The sequence below is a fragment of the Bos taurus genome, chromosome 3 (genome assembly GCF_002263795.3).
Source record: "Bos taurus isolate L1 Dominette 01449 registration number 42190680 breed Hereford chromosome 3, ARS-UCD2.0, whole genome shotgun sequence".
NCBI classification, from domain to species: Eukaryota; Metazoa; Chordata; class Mammalia; order Artiodactyla; family Bovidae; genus Bos; species Bos taurus.
This window is the reverse complement of record NC_037330.1, coordinates 80699815-80723557: the sequence shown is the minus strand read 5'-3', so window position 1 is coordinate 80723557 and position 23743 is coordinate 80699815. Positions and strand designations below refer to the sequence as shown.

The following is a 23743-nucleotide window of genomic DNA, read 5'->3' as shown; positions in this document are numbered from 1 at the left end:
AAGGCTATGGTTTTTCCTGTGGTCATGTATGGATGTGAGAGTTGGACTGTGAAGAAGGCTGAGCGCCGAAGAATTGATGCTTTTGAACTGTGGTGTTGGAGAAGACTGTTGAGAGTCCCTTGGACTGCAAGGAGATCCAACCAGTCCATTCTGAAGGAGATCAGCCCTGCGATTCCTTTGGAAGGAATGATGCCAAAGCTGAAACTCAGTACTTTGGCCACGTCATGCGAAGAGTTGACTCATTGGAAAAGACTCTGATGCTAGGAGGGATTGGGGGCAGGAGGAGAAGGGGACAACAGAGGATGAGATGGCTGGATGGCATTACTGACCTGATGGACGTGAGTCTGAGTGAACTCTGGGAGATGGTGATGGACAGGGAGGCCTGGCGTGCTGGGATTCATGAGGTCGCAAAGAGTTGGACACGACTGAGCGACTGAACTGAACTGATTCAGTGTTTACTTTGTACTTTCACAATATTGGACAACTGCTGCCTCTGTCCAAATCCAAAACATTTTCATCACCCCAAAAGGAAACCTATATCCATTAAGCAGTTGCTTCCCATTCCCTGTTCCCTCAACCCCTGGAACTACCAGCTCCAGTTCTGTCTCTATGGATCTACTAATCAGAATACTTCATATAAATGTAATTATGTAACGTGACCCTTCTTGTCTGGTTTCTTTCATTAAGCACAATGTTTTTGATGTTTACCCACCTTGTAGCAGTACTTGATTTTTTAAATACAGCTGAGTAATATTCCATTGTGCACATATGCTGGAGAAGGAAATGACAACCCGCTCCAGTATTCTTGCCTGGAGAATCCCAGGGATGGGGGAGCCTGGTGGGCTGCCGTCTGTGGGGTCTCACAGAGTCGGACACGACGGAAGCGACTTAGCAGCAGCAGCAGCAGCAGTGCACATATGCTATAATGTATTCATTAGTAGACCTTTTAGGTGGCTTCTACCCTTTGGCTATTGACAATAGTGCTACTAAGAACATGAGTGTAGTGCAGAATCATTTTAATGATACAAGTATTTGTTGGCAGGAATGTTAGCAATTTTGTGATGGAGATATGACAGGTGAGTCTTTTTATGTTATTAAGAGCGTTGGGCTTTAGAATTAAGCAACCTGCCTGTTTCTTCACGTGTAAAGTGAGGAAAATAAAACTTACCTAATTGAATTATTGTGAAGTGGAAATGAAACATTTGTACTTAGACGTTTGTGGGGACACAAGTACTGAACACATAGAATATTTTTTAAAAACCTTTTTTGTTTTCACTTTTTGGTGACATTTACTGAAAATATTTCACCCCAACGCAATAACATTAATGTTATTAAACAGGCTTTGGTGTTGTTTGAGAGTGTATTTGTATGCCATGAACTTAAGATGCACGTTTCTCTTTGCTCACAGTTATTTGGGCTGGTGCCAGTCAAAGGCTCCCCAGTTGTTTGATGTGATAACATCACTTTGACTTAGTTCTAAAATGTTACTCTCCCTCCAAGTTTCAATTAAAATAATGTTCCAAGTAGCGTTTTCTCCAGCCCTCTGCCATAGATCGTCTCCATTTGTCCTTGTTTCGGCACCCCTTTATGCACTGCATATGCAACCATCCAGGTTTTACGTTTTAGGAAATGTACAAAAGAAACGGAGGGACGGGTCAAGCTTGGGCACACGCTTTCTCATAGATACAGCCAGGAAAATACTTTGCGATCAGGTTTTTCCAAATATAAAAAATTGCCTCCGGAACACCTTTCTTTGTACTCCCTAGAAAACCTCACATTTTATTTTTCACTGAGAATTCTTAATTTCTTTGCCAAATGTGTACACGTTGAGCACGGCGGAAGGGTCACCGTGCGGGGTGAGGCGGCGCCTCCCCGGGTTTGCAGGGGCTGAAGGCGCGTCGTGAGCCCCGGAGCTATCCCAGCGCGGGAGTTTCGAGGGGAGCTCGGGGACAGTTACGGTGTCACGTGGGAAGGCCGCGCGGGGACAGGCGTTTGGGGCTCGAGTGTCCCCGGGGAAGCCGGTGCCAAAGGGCCGCATACCTAGTGTCCAAACCTGGGAGTTCCCTAGGGCTTTACGAGGAGGGGAGCGCGCCAGCCCGCGCCAGCACAGGTGTCCGCGGGGCGGCGCCGAGGCCCTCGCGGGCGGGCGGGAGGGGCGGGCGCTCCAGTGCTCCGGGGCCCGCGGCCCGAGGGGAGGTCCCCGCGAGGTGGTTCTGGGCTCCTCCTCGGCGCTCAGGTTTCCTCTTCCCGCCCGCCGGTTGCTGGCGGCGGCGCCGCCTCCGTCCCCCTTCTCCCTCCCTCCCCGCGGCTGGGCCCGCTCTGCGGCCTCCTCCCGCTCGCTCTCTCCCTTCCCCTCGAGCCTCCGAGGAGCCCGCAGCCGCGGGGCGCCCGGGAAGATGGCGGCGGCGGGAGACGGCGGCGGCGAAGGGGGCGCGGCGGCGCCGGGGTCGGGGCCGCGCGGGCCGAGCCCCTTCTCCGAGGCGCGCGGCGACGCCCGGGGCCCCGTACCCGCGGCGCTGCACCCGGAGGAGGTCGCCGCGCGGCTGCAGCGGATGCGCCGGGAGCTTAGCAACCGCAGAAAAATCCTGGTGAAGAACCTGCCCCAGGACAGCAGCTGCCAGGTACGGGGACGGGCTGCGAGGCGACGCGTCCCCGGGGGCTCCGGCGCAGCAGCTGCAGAACAGAGCTGCCCCTTAGGTGTCCAGGCTGGTGCCCAGCGTCTGCGAGCGGTCCGGGGGAGGAGGGGTCGTGCAGAGTTACGAGCACCGTCCGTGGCTTTTGCAGAGCCCCCCCCCCCCCCCCCCGGTTTCTGAGCCCGCGGTCGCCCCGCTAGGGAGGCACGTTAAGAAACTGAGGCTCGGAGAGGCGAAGGGGCTTGTCCAAGGTCACGGGAACCCGGAGCGCTGTCTCTTAAGTCCGGCGGGTTCCAGGATCGTGTGTCTCGGGAAGAGTTTGGGGGAGTAGATGAAGGAGAGTGGCGGTGGGCTGCGGAGCACAGTTTAGGTTGGGAGGGGGCGGAAACCAAGGCTTTGGGAGCAAGTTGAACGGGCGCAGGGTCCCGCAGAGTCCTCGGGACCTGGGTGTGCCATGGGGGCGGGGTCACGGGAGAGCGAGGAGTGAGTTTTGCTGCTGTTTGGAGCACTTGCCCGAGTTTGTATGAAACAACTCTGTCCCCTCAGTCTGCTAAGACCCTGGTTATAGAGGTTATCGCAGCGCTCTGGGGAGCCTTGCTGCCGTCTTACTGACTCCGAGAAGGCTTCGAGATAGGTTTCTCTGTGTCTTTGAACCAAATTAACTGTTGCTTTAAGTTCTACATCTAATTGACTTTACCATCACCACCCCCCACCCCGCCCCCGCCTCCTGGATTGCCAAATTAACATGCTCGTTTGCTCATTGTAAGAAAACTAGAAAACACAAAGAAGCGCAACGCAGGGTGGGAGTGGGATAGAAATCACCGGTATGTTTGATATTTAAAGATAACACCGTTAACGTGAAATACTATCTTTTCATGTGTGCATGCATTTTTTTTTAAACCAAAAAAACCCCGAATTTCTTTTGACTGTTCAGGGTTTCTTAATTGTCTAGATGTTCACGTATATTTAACATTTAGCTAGAATTTCTATATTTTGTGGGGTTGGGGAGGGTGGGCTGTCCTGGTGGTTGCAGATTTGAGGCAATTAGTGTAGCTCCCTCCTATACTGGGATGCATGGTATTCCGTGTGTGTGGTGGGGGGGGGTGGGGGGAGGAGGGTGCTGCCTATTGATAATTGCAGCGGTTCTTCCATTAGATCCGTTAAATAATGAGACCAGTGCCTCGCTGCTTTGTAATTAGATCTTACATAGCCATTCACAATAAATGTGAGCATGTAACCTTGTAACCCATATGCATGAAGGGGCATTTTGTTTCAAAAAAGCAATGTAAAAAAGTCTCTGTCAGTATTTGTACATCTCATCCCTCTTTCAACTCCTTCCATTATTGTCCACTTCCCCTCAAGCGGGTAATGTTTTGTAATACTGTAAGGACAACTGCAATGGACTGATTTCATTGAAGCAACTTTCCCTTGCCCACGCAAAGAGAGGACAGCAAGTGAGCTCAGAAAGAGGGAGGCTTGGAAAAGGCACATGGCATTAAAAAAAAAAAAAAAATTGAAGGAATAGTTTTATGTGTAGGTAATCTAGAAGAGAGAGGAGTGTCTTGATTTCCTTTGTAGAATGTCAGCTATTTTTGCTATCACATTTCTTTGCATTAATTCTAAAAATATTTGAACCATAAATTTTAGACATTTCTATTTTTTCTTTGTTCTTGGTATCTTTCTCATCTCCTGTCTTAAGAGACTTGGAAAAAATATATCAAAGAGTCCAATAAAAGGAATAGTTAATTACTTGTTAGTGATGGAGAGAAGTTTTATGAAAATTACACTGATTTATATTTTTGAGATAGTCTCCCTCTGTTATGAATTTATGTATAATCTCAATTTTAGGATTTTCTGTAAGATAGATGGAATTTGAGCAAACTCTGGGAGAAAGTGAGGGACAGGGAACCCTGGCGTGCTGCAGTTCATGGAATCGCAAAGAACTGGGCTTGACTTAGTGACCCAACAACAACGATAAGGTAGTTAGCATAAATTATCAAATGAAACTGGTATAAGATCTGTATATGTAGATGAATCTTTTACTGACAAGTAAAGTATCTTAAATTTTTATGTTAAGTTAAATTTTTATGCCAGGTTTTTTGAGAACTAAAGAGTTTCATCTGTAAGCAACAAAACAAACCATTATTAGCACCTGGAATACTGGTTTCCAGACTTGTCCTAGTCTTTATTTTTTGTATGATCATTTCTATAATGAAATATTTTAAGTATTTCTGATAGTGCAGTTTAAAATTTAAACAGGTCAGTGTTAGATTACAGATAACATTTGCTCGAGTAGTGTTTTTTTCTTTTTTCTATTGTCTTCAGTACTTGTACTGTTCCTAGGTTTTCTGATCACAGTCATAACTATCAATGGTCTGTGTTACATAAATAAGTAGAGTAGGCCAAATATGCTAATTTTTAAAAGCAATTAAAAGACACTTTTCTTCAGAATATTTAAAGTGAAGAATTGCTATTTTTACTAGTCCAATAAAATTAACATTTACTTGATCTACTTCTCAAGTTGGACTATTTCCATGAATATGTTCTGTAAATATTTTATGTTTTATTTCCCATAACCATTCTAATTCTGATTTTACCTAGTGGCTGCATTTTACTGTCAACTTTACTAGTGAAGGATTAAGTTTAATTTTATTTTGTATTGTTTAGCCAGTATCACCTAGATAAACTCCTATTTATTCCTTATAAAGTGACTAACATGGTTAAAAAAAGTTAAAAGACTACTTTTTGTCCAGTTTCTAAGTAATGAGATATTTTAAATACCCAAATTCTTGTTCTTTTCTAGGAGAAGCTATGTTGATTCATTCATTTATTTGGTAATATCACATTAAGGATCAAAGTCATTCCTAACTTGAGTTCTCAAACTGTATAGTCATGTTTCTAGAAACTCTGTGTTGGTGATTGATCAGTAGGAGCCCAATGATTTCTTCTTAACATTTTGAAAACATGGACATTTTCTTAATTAAACATAGTTTCTTAAATCTTACTCATGTTTTGTTTAATTTTTGGTATAAGAGATTTACAATACCATCCCACAGCTATACTCTTCCTATGATTAGAAGACATACAGTGTTATTTTTAAGTTCGAGCTTTTAAAGGTACAAATATCAAATACCTTACAGTAGTAGAAATACTTGCTCTAAAAAAAGGAACACCTTGAGAACTAATGAGTTCTCAAAAGAATAGTTACCACCATCAGTCAGGTGCTGCCTGGTGACCATCATATGCTTTCTGGAGTCCTCCCAGCCCTCTGTGTTCTCATAGCTTCAACTCTGGTTCATATCCGTTTCATTTCTTGCACAAATTTGCAACTTTTCTGTTTGTTGCCTACTCTCATTACTGTGCTGTCTTCTATATTTTAGCCCATCCTGTTCCACTTCCCTGAGAGAGCGACCCAAAGCACAAATCTGACCATGTCACTCTCCTATTAAAACAACAACAAATCTTTGGCTCCCCATTCCCATTCCCAACACTGATTCTCAAACTTTCCTTCAATTCTCCCTTATTTGTCTCTCTTCTTCAGATTGTAAGGAACAGTGAACCTGAATTAGCCTACTGCAAGAGTGAAATTCCTTTGAAGCTTCATGTCCTGTCTGAAAAATTCACATTGATTTTATGTTCTAGTAAAGTTGGATTTAATATTAAAACAATGACTTAAATTCAGTTAACTTCCCTCCAGATCTTTTTTTCATAAACTTGACACTGAAGGAAGATCCACTGTCTTTATCCTGTGATTTTCCACACTCTGGTATTACCATGGAGTACTCAGACATCACTTGAGAAGCATGACATACTAGGATAGAAATGTAAGGCTCTAGCTTTTTGTGACTTGGCCCCTGCCTACACTTCTAGTCTCATTTTTTTATTGGTCCTGCCCTGGATTCAACTCTAATTTTTTAAAGCTACCTCAATCCCTGAGTACTCCATCCCACTGTGATAATGATATTTATAGTTATGTCTTTGAATGTATGTGTTTTGGAATGTAATTGTAGTGATTGATTTATTATGACTAATATTTACAATAATTACTATCATTATTTATAATGAATAATAACGATGCTGTGAACACTGGTTCTTATTCACTGTAGCCATTGTGTATATGTGTGTGTCTATATGTGTGAATAGTCTTTTGCAACTCTGACTTTAGAATTTTGATTAGTTAAGGTAGTGCCCTAATACGTGGATTTTTAAATTGTATTTCTATAAATTGTGTATATTTTATGATTAACCTGATTCTGTTTCAGTAGCATTGTTACTAGGGTTTCAAAATGGAGAAACAGTGGTATTTATTTCCTATATTGTTTGAGTTCACTCAGGTTTCTTTCTTACATATCGTATGCGTGTATTTTGTCTTTGTTGTATTTATTTTAAAATCTGAAAGACACTGTGTAATTAGAAAATGTGAAGTACTTGGGCTAATAGCCAGGATTGGTAAATAGAAAAAACACTCTGTTGTCTCACTTTGGATATTAGTAACTTTCATTTCATGGCAAACAGATGGGGGGAAAATGGAAACAGTGAGAGACTTTATTTTCTTGGGCTCCAAGTCACCACTGCAGGTGGTGACTGCAGCCATGAAATTAAAAGACATTTGCTTCTTGAAAGAAAAGCTATGACCAACCTAGAAACATATTAAAAAGCAGAGACATCACTTTGTCAACAAAAGTCCGTCTAGTCAAAGCTATGGTTTTTCCAGTAGTCATGTATGGATGTGAGAGTTGGACCATAAAGAAAGCTGAGCGGTAGAGAATTGATGCTTTTGAACTGTGGTGTTGGAGAAGACCCTTGAGAGTCCCTTGGACTGCAAGGAGATCCAATCAGTCAATCCTAAAGGAAATCAGTCCTGAATATTCATTGGAAGAACTGATGCTGAAGCTGAAACTCCAATACTTTGGCCACCTGATGTGAAGAACTGACTCATTGGAAAAGACCCTGATGCTGGGAAAGATTGAAGGCAGGAGGAGAAGGGGACGACAGAGGATGGGATGATTGGATGGCATCACCGACTCCATAGACATGAGTTTGAGCAAACTCCAGGAGTTCGTGATAGACAGGAAAACCTGGTGTGCTGCATTCCAGGGGGTCACAAAGAGTCAGAAACAGCCGAGCAACTGAACTGAACTTTGATTTCAAAGTGCTCTATTATGGTAGTCAATTGAGAAGCTTTATGGTTAATTCATGGAGGCCCATTTGAAAGCATAGCACTTTTTTAGAATAACAAACCACCAAATGTAGGAAACTCTGGTTGATTTTCTCCTTAAATGCTATTTATTCCCACTTTTTTTTTTAATGTTAGAAACCAATAGAGTTTTCTCACATTCTTTGTGTTCTTTAACTGTGGGATTTAAAAATATACCTTATTTGTTTTCTCTAACAATATATTCAATAATTATTGCCTCGCTTTAAGCTGGGGCTGTTAATTCATCACTTTTTCCTGACAATAGCAGGATGTTTTTACATTATGATATCATTCTTTTTCTTACTGAGGATGTCATTTTACTTAATTCAAAAGTTACTTTTCTTAGTATAGTGGTTTCTACTACTTAAAAGTTACCTATCGCGTTTTCTTTTTTTATTGTAATCACAATTGACTACATTGTGGGGTTCTACGTGTTTCCTGTGTCCCAGTGTAACAAGGACTGAAAGCTGCTAAAAGAATATATTTCTACATTTCTGGGACACCACTGGCTCAGTGAACTTCTAGTCTTGGCAGAAATTCTTAAAAAGTGTTTCAGCAATGCTTATTCTTGCTCTAAAAACACATTTGAGAAGAGGAGTACTTTGTGGTTAGCATCACAATGCTGAGTGTTAAGGAGCAATCTAGAGAAGTTTCAGGTGATTTATAGACCATTCCCTAATTAATGAATGAGTTATGCTTATAAGGTATTTTTGGACTTGCAATGTGTTTTCCCATAGAAGGGATATAGTAGGTGGTATTTAGCTTTGCTGGTTAGCATTTTAACATTTATTTAAGCTATGATGCTTCTAAAGTGTAAGATTACTCTAAATAGTACAATAATATCTGGTTAGCTTTGTGCTGGAGCAGAGACTTCCAGTTTTCAGTCATTGATGGGCGCACCTGTGTCTTATGTGAGATGCTCAAGAAGGGGCTGCATTTAAGGGAACTGTTCTTTAAATAAATAAGATTCAGAAGATCAGGGCAGCATTAAATGAGATCAACTCCAATCAAAGGCTGTTGCTGCTAAGAGGTTTACTAACCCCCTGAGTTTTGTCTCTTGAATCTTCTATTTGCACTTACTGTCCCTATATTATAGCCAGTAACCCTTAAGGGTCTCCAGGGCTCATGTCTCATCTGTGGGCAAAAAGCTTTGTGCTTAGCCCAGCTAGAACAGGCTAATGAAAGAATATTATAATATAAATACAGAAAACCAGATCATCTATAAATTTAAAGATCTATAATTGCTTATTAGAAATCCTGGGTGTGTTTTTACTTCGTTTGCCTAAGAAGCAGTTGCCTTACTCACAGGGGATAGTGTTCAGTGAGGGTTACTGAATGAGAAGTGGGAAGATCAGACGACTTAGAACATGTGTGTGTGTATTATCGATTTTGGCTCATGATTATCTGCAGAAGACCGTCCTTGGTTGCTATACCGAATATCTTCCACTTGTTTCTCCAGACCTTTCTCCACCCTTATCACCTGCTTTGTGTCCTTGGAGGCTGACTGCTGTGGGTTGCACTAACAGGGCTCTCTCATTCTCTGGTTTCTGATTGCATTTGGCCAAACCTCTAGTGGGAGATCAAAGGGTGGAGGAGAGAGAGAGTGAGGCGTTTATTCACCCAGTTCCCTATCTTCCAGATTACCTGGGGCTTGGTTGGTTCCTCTTTCAAAGGTCACAGTTTCTTTCCAATGGGTCTCTACATGCAACCAGAGGTGGCTCAGCTGGTGAAGAATACGCCTGCAATGCGGGAGACCTGGGTTCAGTCCCTGGGTTGGGAAGATCCCCTGGAGAAGCGAATGGCAACCCACTCCAGTATTCTGGCCTGGAGAATTCCATGGACTTGTATAGTCCATGGGGTCACAAGGAGTCAGACACAACTGAGCGACTTTCACTTTTATTCAACTAGGCTACCTGGGTGGTTGTAGTCACTCCCCTTGCCTAATTAGGCCTGGGGGTTGTAGTGGACTGACTGTTGCTAACCATGGGCTTTCTGTGAATTTTTAAAGATAGTCTCTTTCAAAAATTCTCTCCAGCTGCTTAGGTTTTGAGTGTGCCATCTGTTTCTTGCTCAGACCCTGATGCTGTTGCCTACCTTCTCAGTCTCCTTTTTTCTTCTTGTTTTCCCTAATAGCGCCCAGATCTTTCTCTGAGGACCTACCCCTCCCTTATTTAGAGATGTGATTTGACTGGGTTTGCTCTCTGTCCCCATCTGTGCAAGTGACATAACCAATGAACGGAATTCTTCGCTTTTGCCACTGTAAGTGTTTAAAGGGTGGGCGATAACCTGGACCTATGCCAGTCAGCACAGGGGAGTCCCTTGGCCATGGTGATTATTTCAGCCTCCTATAATAAAGAAGCTTAGGACTCTGGTTGTTAAGGTAAGTAATTCTTTCTTTGCATGGAATATGAATGCAGAGACTCATTGCTCTGATTCAGCTGACATTATGAGGACAAAGCAGACATCCAAAGGAGAATTGACCTGAAGAGGAAGAAAGAAGGAAGGAAAAAGAGTAGAGAAGCTGAGCTAGAACCCTGGTCAAACTGTGTCTAAAACTTGACCTACCTTTGAATTTCTTAGTTATATAAGACTCTAACTTCCCTTCTCCTCCTGCCCTCAGTCTTTCCCAGCATATCAGGGTCTTTTTCAATGAGTCAGCTATTCGCATCAGGTGACCAAAGTATTGGGGCTTCAGTATCAGTCCTTCCAAAGAATATTCACAATTGATTTCCTTTAGGATTGACTGGTTTCATCTCCTTGCTGTCTAAGGGACTCTTCAAAGTCTTCTCCAGCACCACAGTTGGAAAGCGTCATTTCTTTGGTGTTCAGCCTTCTTTATGGTCCAACTCTCACATCCATATATGACTACTGGAAAAAGCATAGCTTTGACTATTTGGACCTTTGTTGACAATTTGTTGGCAAAGTGATGTCTCTGCTTTTCAATATGCTATCTAGGTTTGTCATAATGTTTCTTTTTCCAAGTGGATCTTATTACAACCAATAGTATCCTAAATAATACAGAATTTTAATTTAAAAAACATGAAACCTTAGTGGAAAGGATGTCAGAAGACATTTTACCTAACCCTTTTGTTGAATAGTGTGTTAGTTGCTCAGTCTTGTCTTCGCAACGCCATAAACTGTAGCCCACCAGACTCTTCTGTCCATGGAATTCTCCTGGCAAGAATACTGGAGTGGGTTGCCATGCCCTCCTCCAAGAGATCTTCCTGACCCAAGGATTGAACTCTGGTCTCCTGCATTGCATGAATACAATTTGCAGGGTCCTAAACACATGGATTCTAGCACATTTTTAACACATTTAGTGTCAAAGAAATCACTTCTTTGTAAGATATCCTGCTCCATCTTCAGACAGCTTTTGTTGTTATAAATGTCTTATTTATATTAAATATATAAAATCTATTTCCCTGAAATTTTGATTTCTTGATCCAACTTTTCTCCTCTAGTAGCATGGAGAAATTATGATATTCTCTTTTTTAACTTATAACCTTGCTTCCTTCAAACCACTCCATTTAGAACATGAGTCTGAGTTGCCTCACCGTCTTGTTTATTTTTCTCTAAACACACATCACTATCATTTTGTTGTTGGATCTCTTAAAATGTGGCACTCAGAGTTGAATATGGTAGTCTAGTTGAAATCTCCTTATCATCCCTCAGCTGGAGCAAAGTCTCTTTTCTCTGAATTTCTATAATAATGATAATAACCTTTGTTTATTGGAGGCCTGCTGTGGTGGCGCAGTGGTAAAGAATTCGACTGCCAGTGCTGGAGATGTGGATTCAATCCCTGGATTGGTAAGGTCCCCTGGAGAAGAAATGGCAACCCACTCCAGTATTCTTGCCTGGACAATCCCGTGGACAGAGGAAACTGGAGGACTACAGTCCATGGGGTTGCAAAAGAGTTGGACAGGACTTAGCAACTAAACAACTGTTGCTAGGCACTGTGCTGCTTTTGCATTATGTTTAATCCTTTTTCCAAGGCTGTAAGATCAGAATTTTTCAATTCTCATTTTATTGATAGGGAAACAGAGGTGCAAAATTAATGTCAAGCAGTCCGTGCAGTCATTCAGCTTATTGGTAGAATGGAGAAAAGCTAATGTCTTTTTGATTCCAAAGTTTATATTTTTAAGCCGCACTGTGTTATGATTGTAATCCCCATACATACACTGTATCCTAAGTGTTTCAAAGGACAGGGGTTATGTAATATTTACCTTGGTGTCACCAGTGTTTAACCTAGAAGCTGACACATTGTTCCAAGGGAAGTTTAAAACAGAAGGAGGCTGCCCACCTCTTTGTTCTAAAATGCTATGCTTCTGTTAATGTGTCTGGCACAAGGCAGGCTTTCAGGATTAGTTTGTAAGATGAACACATTTTGCGTTGTAAGATTGCGTTAGCTTTTTTGGCAGTGAACTCCATTCACATATAATTATTCTATCAGTCAACTGTTTATGGCTTGTGAATAGGTTGAAAGCTGTAAACCCTCTCTCCGGAAAAGTTCTAATGACCATGTGCAGGTCCCTCAGTCATCTCGGGGTCTTTGCGACACCATGGACTTCTACAGTCCATGGAATTCTCCAGGCCAGAATACTGGAGTGGGTAGCCTTTCCCTTCTCCAGGGGATTTTCCCTACGCAGGGATTGAACCAGGGTCTCCCACATTACAGGCAGATTCTTTACCAACTGAGCCACAAGGGAAGCCCAAGAATACTGGAGTGGGTAGCCTATCCCTTCTCCTGTAGATCTTCCCAACCCAGGAATCAAACCAGGGTCTCCTGCATTGCAGGCGGATTCTTTACCAACTGAGCTATTAGGGAATCCCCTCTAATATTCATAGGCACATAGAAATCTGCATGTAAGTTAAAGGTGCTATGGATCTCTTGCAATTTACCTCTGATCTCATTCTGGGAGATTTTATACCTAGATTGAGGAACACCTTCCCACACTGTTATAGTTTTGATCATGTTTTTGGGACTTCACCTGAGTATGGACCGCTTGAACAGGTCCAAAGCTGCTTCTTGAGAAGAGTTTTCAGCAGAAACTTCTGTGGGCCACATTTATGCATAGGTGGCACGGTCCTCTTTCTGGGCAGGAAATAAATCAGGCTTCTTAATTTTCTTTTTAAGAAAGTCACCTATGTCACTTACGTTTGATGTCAGTGTTCGTTGTTCTCTGCTTTTGCAGTATTACTAACATTTTACATAGTATGCCTGGCACAGAGTAGATGTTCAGAATTATTTTTCTTAGAGTCTAAGATACTATAATGTATTATTTCCCTCTTAACATGTGTGGATGCAAAGGTTTCTTTTCTAAAAACATATCAAGGCTACTCACAGTAACTGTTGCTCTGATAAATTTCTTCTTTGTTAGATTTCTGAGTCCTAACTTATTGTGTGTCCCTAAATTTGTTTTCTAGGCATTTTATGCTTAATTTTGAGCTTATTTACCATCATTATCTTTAGATTTCCTTCATTCCTATGCTTGTACATATGCCTTATGAGTTTGAAGCTTTCTGTTAAACTTTTGTTACCAAAATAGCATTAGAGTTGCATCTGTTTGAGCCTGTATTTGCACATATATTCTTTGCCTCTTTCCTGTCATCACCTTTCACCCAGCCCCACCTCACTTCCTTTGCCCTAGCCAGTTTTTATATCTTTCCTTAACCCACTATAGAGATTATCTGCTTATAGTTCTCAGTTTGCCTTTATTTCCTGAACTTTGAATCTTCTATTACCCTCAAGTTCAGCTGCTTGCTTTTGATTTCTGATTAGTCTCCATCTCTCTGACTTTATATCTTGTTAGTTTTTTGCATCCTGATCTAGAATAGATGTAACAGCAATAAATAAGAACATGTGAATCTGGGAAGTTTTAAATTTTGAAATAATCACAAACTTACAGAGAAGTTGTAAGTACAAAGAACTTATTTTTCCTGAACTGTTTGAGAGAGTACTGACCTACTTTCTATCAACCTGAGGACTTTTATTGTGTATTTCTTACAAATATGGACTTTCTCCAGCATAAACACATTGTTACCGTGAAACTTTGTGAAACTACTATGCAAAAGTTGGCTTAAAACTCAACATTTAAAAAAGTCCAGTTCAGTCACTCAGTCGTGTCTGACTCTTTGCGACTCCGTGGACTGCAGCATGCCAGGCCTCCTTGTCCATCATCAGCTCCTGGAGTTTACCCAAACTCATGTCCATCGAGTCAGTGATACCATCCAGCCATCTCATCCTCTGCCGTCCCCTTCTCCTCCTGCCCCCAATCCCTCCCAGCATCAGGGTCTTTTCCAATGAGTCAATTCTTCGCATGAGGTGGCCAAAGTATTGGAGTTTCAGCTTCAACATCAGTCCTTCCAATGAACACCCAGGACTGATCTCCTTTAGGATGGACTGGTTGGATCTCCTTGCAGTCCAAGGGACTCTCAAGAGTCTTCTCCAACACCACAGTTCAAAAGCATCAATAGTTAGATTAGTTCTGCATAATTAGATTCATGTTATGTAGCCTTGGCAGGAACATCACAGGGTGGTACATGTTGTAGAATTTTCCCATTGTTGGTAAAGTTATCTTGATCCCTCTGACTTTTTAAAAAGTGGTATCTGCTGGGCTTCTACAAGCAGATTTGTAATTCTATTTGTAATTAATAAGGATTTTGAGATGACATACTTCAATTAAAACTCAATTAAAACTGGCATACCTCATCTTAGTGTACTTTGCTTTATTAAGACTTCACAGATACTACATTTTCTTTACAAATTGAAAGTTTATCAAGCAAGTCTCTCAGCACCATTTTCCCAACAGTATTTGCTCACTTCGTGTCTCTGTAACACATTTTGGCAATTTTTGTAGTACTTCCAACTTTTTCATTGTTACATTTGTGATGATGATCTGTGATCAGTGATCTTTGGTACTACTGCAAAAAGAGTATGATGTGCTAAAGGCTCAGATGATAGCAATTTTTTAGCAAGTTCAGTTCAGTCGCTCAGTCGTGTCCAACTCTTTGCGACCCCATGAACCGCAGCACTCCAGGCCTCCCTGTCCATCACCACACCATTGAGTCGGTGATGCCATACAGCCATCTCATCCTCTGTCATCCCCTTCTCCTCCCGCCCGTAATCTTTCCCAGCATCAGGGTCTTTTCTAATGAGTCAGCTCTTCGCATCAGGTGGCCAAAGTATTGGAGTTTCAGCTTCAGCATGAGTCCTTCCAATGAACACCCAGGAGTGATCTGCTTTAGGATGGACTGGTTGGATCTCCTTGCAATCCAAGGGACTCTCAAGAGTCTTTTCCAACACCACAGTTCAAAAGCATCAATTCTTGGCATTCAGCTTTCTTTATAGTCCAACTCTCACATCCATACATGACTACTGGAAAAACCATAGCTTTGACTAGACAGACCTTTGTTGGCAAAGTGATGTCTCTGCCTTTTAATATGCTGTCTAGGTTGGTCATAACTTTCCTTCCAAGGAGTCAGCATCTTTTAATTTCATGGCTGCAATCATCATCTGCAGTGATTTTGGAGCCCAAAATAATGAAGTCAGCCACTGTTTCCCCATCTATTTGCCATGAAGAGATGGGACCAGATGCCATGATCTTAGTTTTCTGAATGTGGAGCTTTAAGCCAACTTTTTCACTCTCCTCTTTAACTTTCATCAAGAGGCTTTTTAGTTCCTCTTCACTTTCTGCCATAAGGGTGGTGTCATCTGCATATCTGAGGTTATTGATATTTCTCCCTGCAATCTTGATTCCAGCTTGTGCTTCCTCCAGCCCAGTGTTCTCATGATGTACTCTGCATATAAGTTAAATAAGCAGGGTGACAATATACAGCCTTGACGTACTCCTTTTCCTATTTGGAACCAGTCTGTTGTTCCATGTCCAGTTCTAAGTGTTGCTTCCTGACCTGCGTACAGGTTTCTCAAGAGGCAGGTCAGGTGGTCTGGTATTCCCATCTCTTTCAGAATTTTCCCCAGTTAAGTATTTTTAAATTATGTGCTTTTTAAAGACAGTGCTACTGCACACTTAATATATGGCAGTATAGTGTAAACATAACTTTCATATGCACTTTTTTTTGGAAGGCCAAAAAGAAATGTGTCTCACTTTGGATATTCACTTTATTGAGTGATCTGGAACCAAACCTACAGTATCTCTGAGGTATGCCTGTATTCCCTTTCTAGTGTTCAATTTATTAATTTATTACTTTATATCAAATGTAAACTCTTGGTTTCCTATGTTGTTCAGTGAGTTATGCTCCATTACTATCATTACTTAGTTTTATGCCTTAATTGTTTTACATTTGGATAGTGGGAACTTCTTTAAGCTGGCTCCTATTTCCTTTTTTAAATAAACTTTTTATTTTGCAATAATTTTTGATTTACAGAAAGAGTTACTAAGGTAGTACATGGAGTTCCCATATATTCTCTACCCAATTTCCCTAATGTCAAATCTTGTAATCAAGGTAAACTAGTCAAGACTAAGGAAGTAACATTGGTACATTATTATTAACTGAACTATAGACTTGCTTGGATTTCATTTGTTTTTTCACTTATGTCCTTTTCCTGTTGCAGGTTACAATCCAGGGTACCACATTCAGGTATCACATCTCCTTAGTCTCCATTATACACCTGTTTCTTAGTCTTTTCTTTGTTTCTCATGACTTGATAATTTGGTCAGAAATTTTTTAGAACGCCCTTCACCTTGGGTTTGTATAATCATTTTATTATGGGAGATCAGGGTTATGGAATTTGGGGAAGAATTCCACAGAGGTGAAGTTCACTTCTGATCACTTTGTTTGATGGGGTACATGTCATCAGCATGACTTCTACTGGTGATGTTAACCTTGATCACTTGTTTAAAATTATGTCTGCTACATCACTTCTTTGTAAAGATTCTCTTTTTTTTTTCCTGTTCACTGTTCTTTGGAAACAAGTCACTAGTTCGGTTCTCACAGTTAAGGAACGGGTCCTTTTTTTTTTTTTTTTTTTTTTATAGTTGATTTGCAATGTTATATTAATTTCAAGTGTACAACAGAGTGATTCAGTATTTTTATAGATTATACTGCATTTAAAGTGATGAAATATTAGCTATATTCTAGCTATATTCCCTGTGTCATATATTACATCCTTATATCTTGCTTATTTAATACATGCTGCTTTGTACCTCTTCCTCCCCTACCCCTGTCTCTTGCAGCCTTTCCCCATCTCTCTCCCCCTTGGTAACCACTAGGATGTTCTCTATATCAGTAAATCTGTTTCTGTTTTGTTATATTCATTTCTTTCTTTGTTTTATTTTTTGAATTCCACATGTAAGTGATAACATAGTATTTATCTTTCTCTGTCTAATTTTCACTAAGCATAATACCTTCCAGGTCCAAGTATGTTGTAGCAAATGGCAAAATTTCATTATTTTTAACATTATTTTAAACTAATTATTAATCATTATTTTAAGCTAATATTCCATCGTGTGTACATATACAGTATCTTTTTTACCCTTTTATCTTTTCATGGATGCTTAGGTTGCTTCTATATCTTGTCTTTTGGTCTGATATGCTTTTGACGTGTCCCTGTCGTTCACTGAGCAGTTCCTTTGTTTTTGACACGGTAAGGTGATGTAGCTTGTTACTTTCTGTGCTTTAGCCCAGGGATCTCAGACCCCAAGGCTGTGGGCTGGTACTGCTCTGTGGCCTGTTAGAAACCGGGCCGCATGGCAGGAGGTGAGTGGTGCACAAGCAAGGGAAGCTTTACCTGTGTTTGCAGCTGCTCCGGATCGCTTCCATTACCACCGGAGCTCTGCCTCCTGTTAGATCAGTGGCGGTACTGGATGCTTATAGGACCACAATAAATTTAATGTGCTGTAATCATCCCCAAACCATCCCCACCCCCTGCCTGCTCTGTGGAAAAATTGTCTTCCACGAAACTGGTCCCTGGTGCCAAAAAGATTTGGGACCACTGCTTTCGCCCTTGAATCATCCATTTCATTAGGGTTGTGTTCCCCCAAATTTATGTCTTGAAGCCATAAGTGCCAGTATGGCTGGGGTCTTTGTGGAAGTAAATAAATTTAAAGGAAGTCATAAAGGTGGGGCTTTGGTCTGATAGGATAATTGTCATTGAAGAAAAGACACCAGAAAGCTCTCTTTCTGCTGTGTGCCTCGCCCCCAGCCCTACCCCAATGAGTGCAATCACCAAGGAGAGGCTATGGGAGGACATAGTGAGGAGGTGACCATGTACATGCCAGGGAGAAGATCTCAGCAGAAGCCAAACCAAGTAGAACTTTGATCTTGGAGTTCTAGCTTTCAGAATTGTGAGGAAGGTAAGTTTCTGTTGCCTGTGATATTTTGTGGTGACAGTCTCAATGACCATTACAAAGCCTAGTTTTTTTTAGGGGAAATGATGTTAAGAAGCCAGGATCTGGGAGCTAGATGTACTCATTGCCTTTGAGATGTCACTGCTGTCAATTGCTCTTAGTAGGCAAAGCTCAAGAATATACTAGCATATGTATTATGTCGGAGAAGGCGATGGCAACCCACTCCAGTACTCTTGCCTGGAAAATCCCATGGATGGAGGAGCTTGGTAGGCTGCAGTCCATGGGGTCGTGAAGAGTCGGACACGACTGAGCGACTCACTTTCACTTTTCACTTTCATGCATTGGAGAGGGAAATGGCAACCCACTCCAGTGTTTTTGCCTGGAGAATCCCAGGGACGGGGGAGCCTGGTGGGCTGCCGTCTATGGGGTCGCACAGAGTCAGACACAACTGAAGCAACTTAGGAGCAGCACCAGCATGTATTATGTACACACATACATTTCCACCTTTATCGAGAGTAATGAGTTCACACTGATGTATTAGATTGCAGTCTAACATAATGGATTTCTCGCTAGCTCTCTCCCAATCCATATTTGTTCCTTCTTTTTCTGACAAGGAGAAACCTGATGTTCATGGTCCTTAACATATTTACTTATTTGAACAATTCTCCTGTGAGTAAGTAATCTCCCATCACCACTGTGAGGAAACTGTCTCCTCTCCCATGCAGATGCCCGCCTCATCCAATTTAAGCTCCTTCTTCCTGCACTGGGCTGTTCCACTGGCCAGAAGGCCTTCTCACCTTGCTTGAGTTCTTGACACTCTGAGCTGGGTTTCCCTTCTGGGCAAGTCTCCTTCTCACCTTGCTTGAGCTCTGAAACCTGAGGTATTAAATAAGATGTTTTGTGTAAGTATGTTTAAGGGACAGTTGTTGTTTAGTCGTTAAGTCATGTCGGACTCTTTTGTGACCCCATGGACTGTAACCCACCAGTCTCCTCTGTCCGTGAGATTTCCCAGGCAAAATTACTGGAGTGGGTAGCCATTTCCATCTCCAGGGGATCTCCCTGACCCAGGGACTGAACATGCTTCTCCTGCATTGGCAGGCAGGTTCCCTACCACTGAGCCACCAGGGAGGCCCAAGGGTACAGTGGTATCTATTGTTAGTGATTGTTGTGGGCAGAATTTAGAAATAGCCCCCCAAGATTTCTAATCCATGAAACTGTGACTATGTACATAATACATATGCTCGTATATTCTTGAGCTTTGCCTACTAAGGTGTCACATGTGTGATTGTTACATACATGACAGAAGAGAATTTTTGCAGATCTAATTAAGGTTATTACTCAGTTGATTTGGGATTATCAAAAGGGAGATTATCCAGGTGAGACATATCTGACTATACTAGTCCTTTGAAAGCAAAATTTTCTCCAGCTGTTAGCAGAGGGAGAAGTCAGATGATTTGAAGCGCAGGAAGGATTTGATGCACTGTTGCTGGGTTTGAAGATGGAGGGGTCCACATACAAGGATTTTAGAGCCGTCTCTAGATGCTGAGTGTGGTCCCCAACTGACAACCAGCAAGAAAATGGGGACTTCAGTTCAACAACTGCAAGAAACTGAATTCTGCTAACTGACTTCATGAGTGGAAGTGCATTCTTCCTTAGAGCTTCCAGATAAGAGCTCAGCCTGCCTAAGACCTTGATTTTGGCCTTGAGAGACCCTGAGAATTCATTTGAGCTTGCCAGAACTTTTGACCTACAGTACTGAGAGATAACAAATGGGGGTTATTTTTAGACAATTTAATTTTTGATAATTAGTCATACATCCAGGTGATGTTTGAAAAGAAAAACACTTGTGTCAGAGAAGAGGAGATTGTAATTTCTGTCTGGCTTTTATTTGGGAAAATAAATTTTCTTTGGTTATCTAAATCTATTAGATTTAACAAATCTATCTACATTTTCTTTGGTTATCTAAATCTATCTATTGGGGATGTCTGTAAGCAAGAACTGCTCATGGAGAACCTCTTATTGCTGCTGCTGCTGCTGCTGCTAAGTCGCTACAGTCATGTCCAACTCTGTGCGATCCCATAGATGGCAGCCCACCAGGCTCCCCCAACCCTGGGATTCTCAAGGCAAGAATACTGGAGTGGGTTGCCATTTCCTTCTCCAATGCATGAAGGTGAAAAGTGAACATGAAGTCACTCAGTCGTGTCCGACTCCTAGCGACCCCATGGACTGCAGCCTACCAGGCTCCTCTGTCCATGGGATTTTCCAGGCAAGAGGACTGGAGTGGGGTGCCATTGCCTTCTCTGCCTCTTATTGCTAGACATATAATATTAATTAATTTGAGGTATGTTAATATTTTCTTTTAAAGAAGTAAGTTATGTATTAGATTAGTGTAAAGAGAGTAATTTTTTGAGCACTTTATTTTTTCTTTTTGCTCAGAACTTTTTTTAAATGGAATACAACTGCTTTACAATGTTGTGTTCGTTTTTGTTGCACGCTCAAGTAGATCAGCCATATGCATACCTATATCCCCTCTTGGACTTCCCTTCCAGTGCCCCCCACCCAGCCGCTGCCTCAGGTGCATCTAACTGAGCTTTCTGAGCTTTATAGCAGCTTCCAACTAGGTGGTAGTATATATATGTCAATCTCAATCTCCCAGTTCGTCCCACCCCCACTCTTTCCCTTATGTCCATATATCTGGGTCTCTGTTCCTGGCTTGGAAATAGGTTCATCTGTACCATTTTTCTATATTCCACACATATGCATTAATACACAGTATTTGTTTTTCTGACTTCACTCTATATGACAGACTCTAGGCTCATCCATGTCTTTACAAATGACCCTATTTTGTTCCTTTTAGTGACTGAGTAATGACTCAGACAGTAAAGAATCTGCAATACAGGAGACCTGGATTTGATCCCTGGGTTGGGAAGATCCCCTGGTGAAGGGAATGGCAACCCACTCCAGTATTCTTGCCTGGAAAATTCCATGGTCAGAGATGCCTGGGGGACTACAGTCCATGGGGTTGCACAGTTGGACACAACTGAGCGACTAACACACACTCAATATTCCGTTGTATATATGTACCACACCTTATTTATCTATTCATCTGTCATTGGACATTTAGGTTGATTCCTTGTCCTGCCTGTTGTGACTAGTGTGGCAGTGAACATTGGGGTGCATGTGTCCTTTTGAATTATGATTTTCTCAGGGTATATGCCCAGTAGTGGGATTGCTGGGTCATACGGTAGTGCTGTGTTAAGCTTTTCAAGGAACCTCCAAACTGTTTTCCACAGTGGCTATATCAGCTTACATTCCCACTGGCAGTGTAAGAGGGTTCCCTTTTCTCCACATCCTCTCCAGCACTTATTGTTCGTGGATTTTTTGCTAATAGCCGTTCTGACTGGTGTGAATTGATAACCTCATTGTAGTTTTGATTTACATGTCCCTGATAATTAGTGATGTTGAGCAGCTTTTCATCTATGTGTCTTCTTTGGAGAGGTGTCAGTTGAGGTCTTCTGCCTGTTTTTGACTGGGTTGTTTTTCTGATACTGAGGTGCATGGGGTGTTTGTGTCTTTTGGAGACTAGTCCTTTGTTGCTTCATTTGCAAATATTTTCTCTCATCCTGAGGGTTGTCTTTTCATCTTGTTCATGATTTCCTTTGCTGTGCAAGAGCTTTTAAGTTTAATTAGGTCCCTTTTGTTTATTTTTGTTTTTATTTTCATTGCTTTAGGAGGTGGATCAAATATTTTCTTTTAAAGAAGTGAGCTATGTATTAGGTTAGTGTAAAGAGTAATTTTTGAGCACTTTCAATATATTGGTTTATGTTTAGATTGTAAAATAATCTCAGAAAAGAATGCTGTATTGGAGTTGATCAAGATGATATGTAGAAACAAATATGCATTTAAATATTCAAAGTCTGCTTTTTGCTAGACGTTGGAGACCTTTTTACGAACAAGGTCAGATGCATGGTATTTGCTATTTACTAAGCCTGCAATCTAAGGAAGATTCAGGTATATAAGCAGTTAAAATACAGATGATGGGTGCTATGAGTGTTGTGATGGGAAAAGTAAAAAATGCTGTGGGGGCACAGAAGGAGGATATCTACTCCACACTTGAGAGAGTCAGAAAGGCTTCTTAGAGAAATTCATTAAAGTTGAAACCCAGGGGGAGAGAAATAAACTAGGGGAAAGGAGCTAAAGAGAGGGGTGAGGAATATCCATAGCAATACGCAGAGTTTGAGAAGGGTAGTGATTCAATTTAAGGCTAGCACATGAAGCAGGACCAGATGATTGAAAGCTATTTAAGAGAATTTGAATTTTATTTTAAAGAAAATGAGAGTCTATTGAAATATTTAAAAACAAGAGAGTGATGCATTCAGACGTCTGCTGCTGCTAAGTCGCTTCAGTCGTGTCCGACTCTGTGCGACCCCATGGACGGCAGCCCACCAGGCTCCCCTGTCCCTGGGATTCTCCAGGCAAGAACACTGGAGTGGGCTGCCATTTCCTTCTCCAATGCATGAAAGTGAAAAGTGAAAGTGAAGTCGCTCAGTCATGTCCGACTCCTAGCGACCCCATGGACTGCAGCCTTCCTCCATCCATGGGATTTTCCAGGCAAGAGTACCAGAGTGGGGTGCCATCGCCTTCTCCATTCAGACATCTAGCTGTCAAAAAGTAAAATTGTTGCTTTTATCTCCCAAACGTTGTTCTTAACCCTGATCTCTGCTCTAAGGTTAGGAGGTTAGTGATATAGTAAGCGTTAGAAATGTGATGGAAATGAACAGTTCATAGATTTTATTTTTGTATCACTGATACTTAAGATTTAGAATAATTCAGTGTGTTTGGTCTAAAGTATGTCAAATTGTGTTTGAATCCCAGATTGATTATATATTGTCTGTACAAGTTCCTTCTCTAGGCCTTAGTAACCTTGGCTATAAACTCCATAATAATATCCAACTTAAAAATCCAGACCAAGGGGTTGTTATGGTTAAACAAGATTATTTCAGTAAAAAGCCTGGGATAAAGTAAATATTCAGTAAATTATTATTATTATTATACTGCTAATAAAAAATTGAAAGTTTACTAATCTTTTTAGGCCATGTCAAAATGTTCCTCTGGCAAAAACTTGGTATTCAAATGAACTTTCCAGCAAAACAGCTGCATTGAAAGCTGTTAAAAATTTAGCTGAGTTAAATTGACACCACATTTACTCAGTCAAGGTGACTTTCCTGGTGGCTTAGACAGTAAAGCGTCTGCCTACAGTACTGGAGACCTGGGTTCAATCCCTGGGTCAGGAAGATCTCCTGGAGAAGGAAATGGCAATCCACTCCAGTATTCTTGCCTGGAAAATCCCATGGACGGAAGAGCCTGGTAGGCTACAGTCCATGGGGTCGCAAAGAGTCAGACACAACTGAGCAACTTCATTTTCTTTCACAGTTTACTCACCCAATATCATGAAACGTATATGGCCTTGTGTTGGGCCAAAAAAAAGTATTATCAGGTGTGTAACATTCAAAGGACCGTGAACTTCCTGATGTTCAAGCTGGTTTTAGAAAAGGCAGAGGAACCAGAGATCAAATTGCCAACATCTGCTGGATCATGGAAAAAGC

The 23743-nt window shown here is 41.5% G+C and overlaps 1 protein-coding gene across 2 annotated transcripts in view; it reads left to right on the top strand.

Moving 5' to 3' along the window:
* Positions 1–2191: 2191 nt before the first annotated feature.
* Positions 2192–23743, top strand: part of RAVER2 (ribonucleoprotein, PTB binding 2) — a 137370-nt gene continuing 115818 nt past the window's right edge. Inside the window, exon 1 of one of the 2 annotated variants that reach the window (XM_010803475.4) lies at positions 2192–2621. In XM_010803475.4, coding sequence (XP_010801777.1) covers positions 2397–2621 — 225 coding nt within the window. In that variant the 5' untranslated portion in view covers positions 2192–2396. The remainder of the gene's footprint in view (positions 2622–23743) is intronic. The other variant, XM_010803474.4, reaches the window with a different exon arrangement.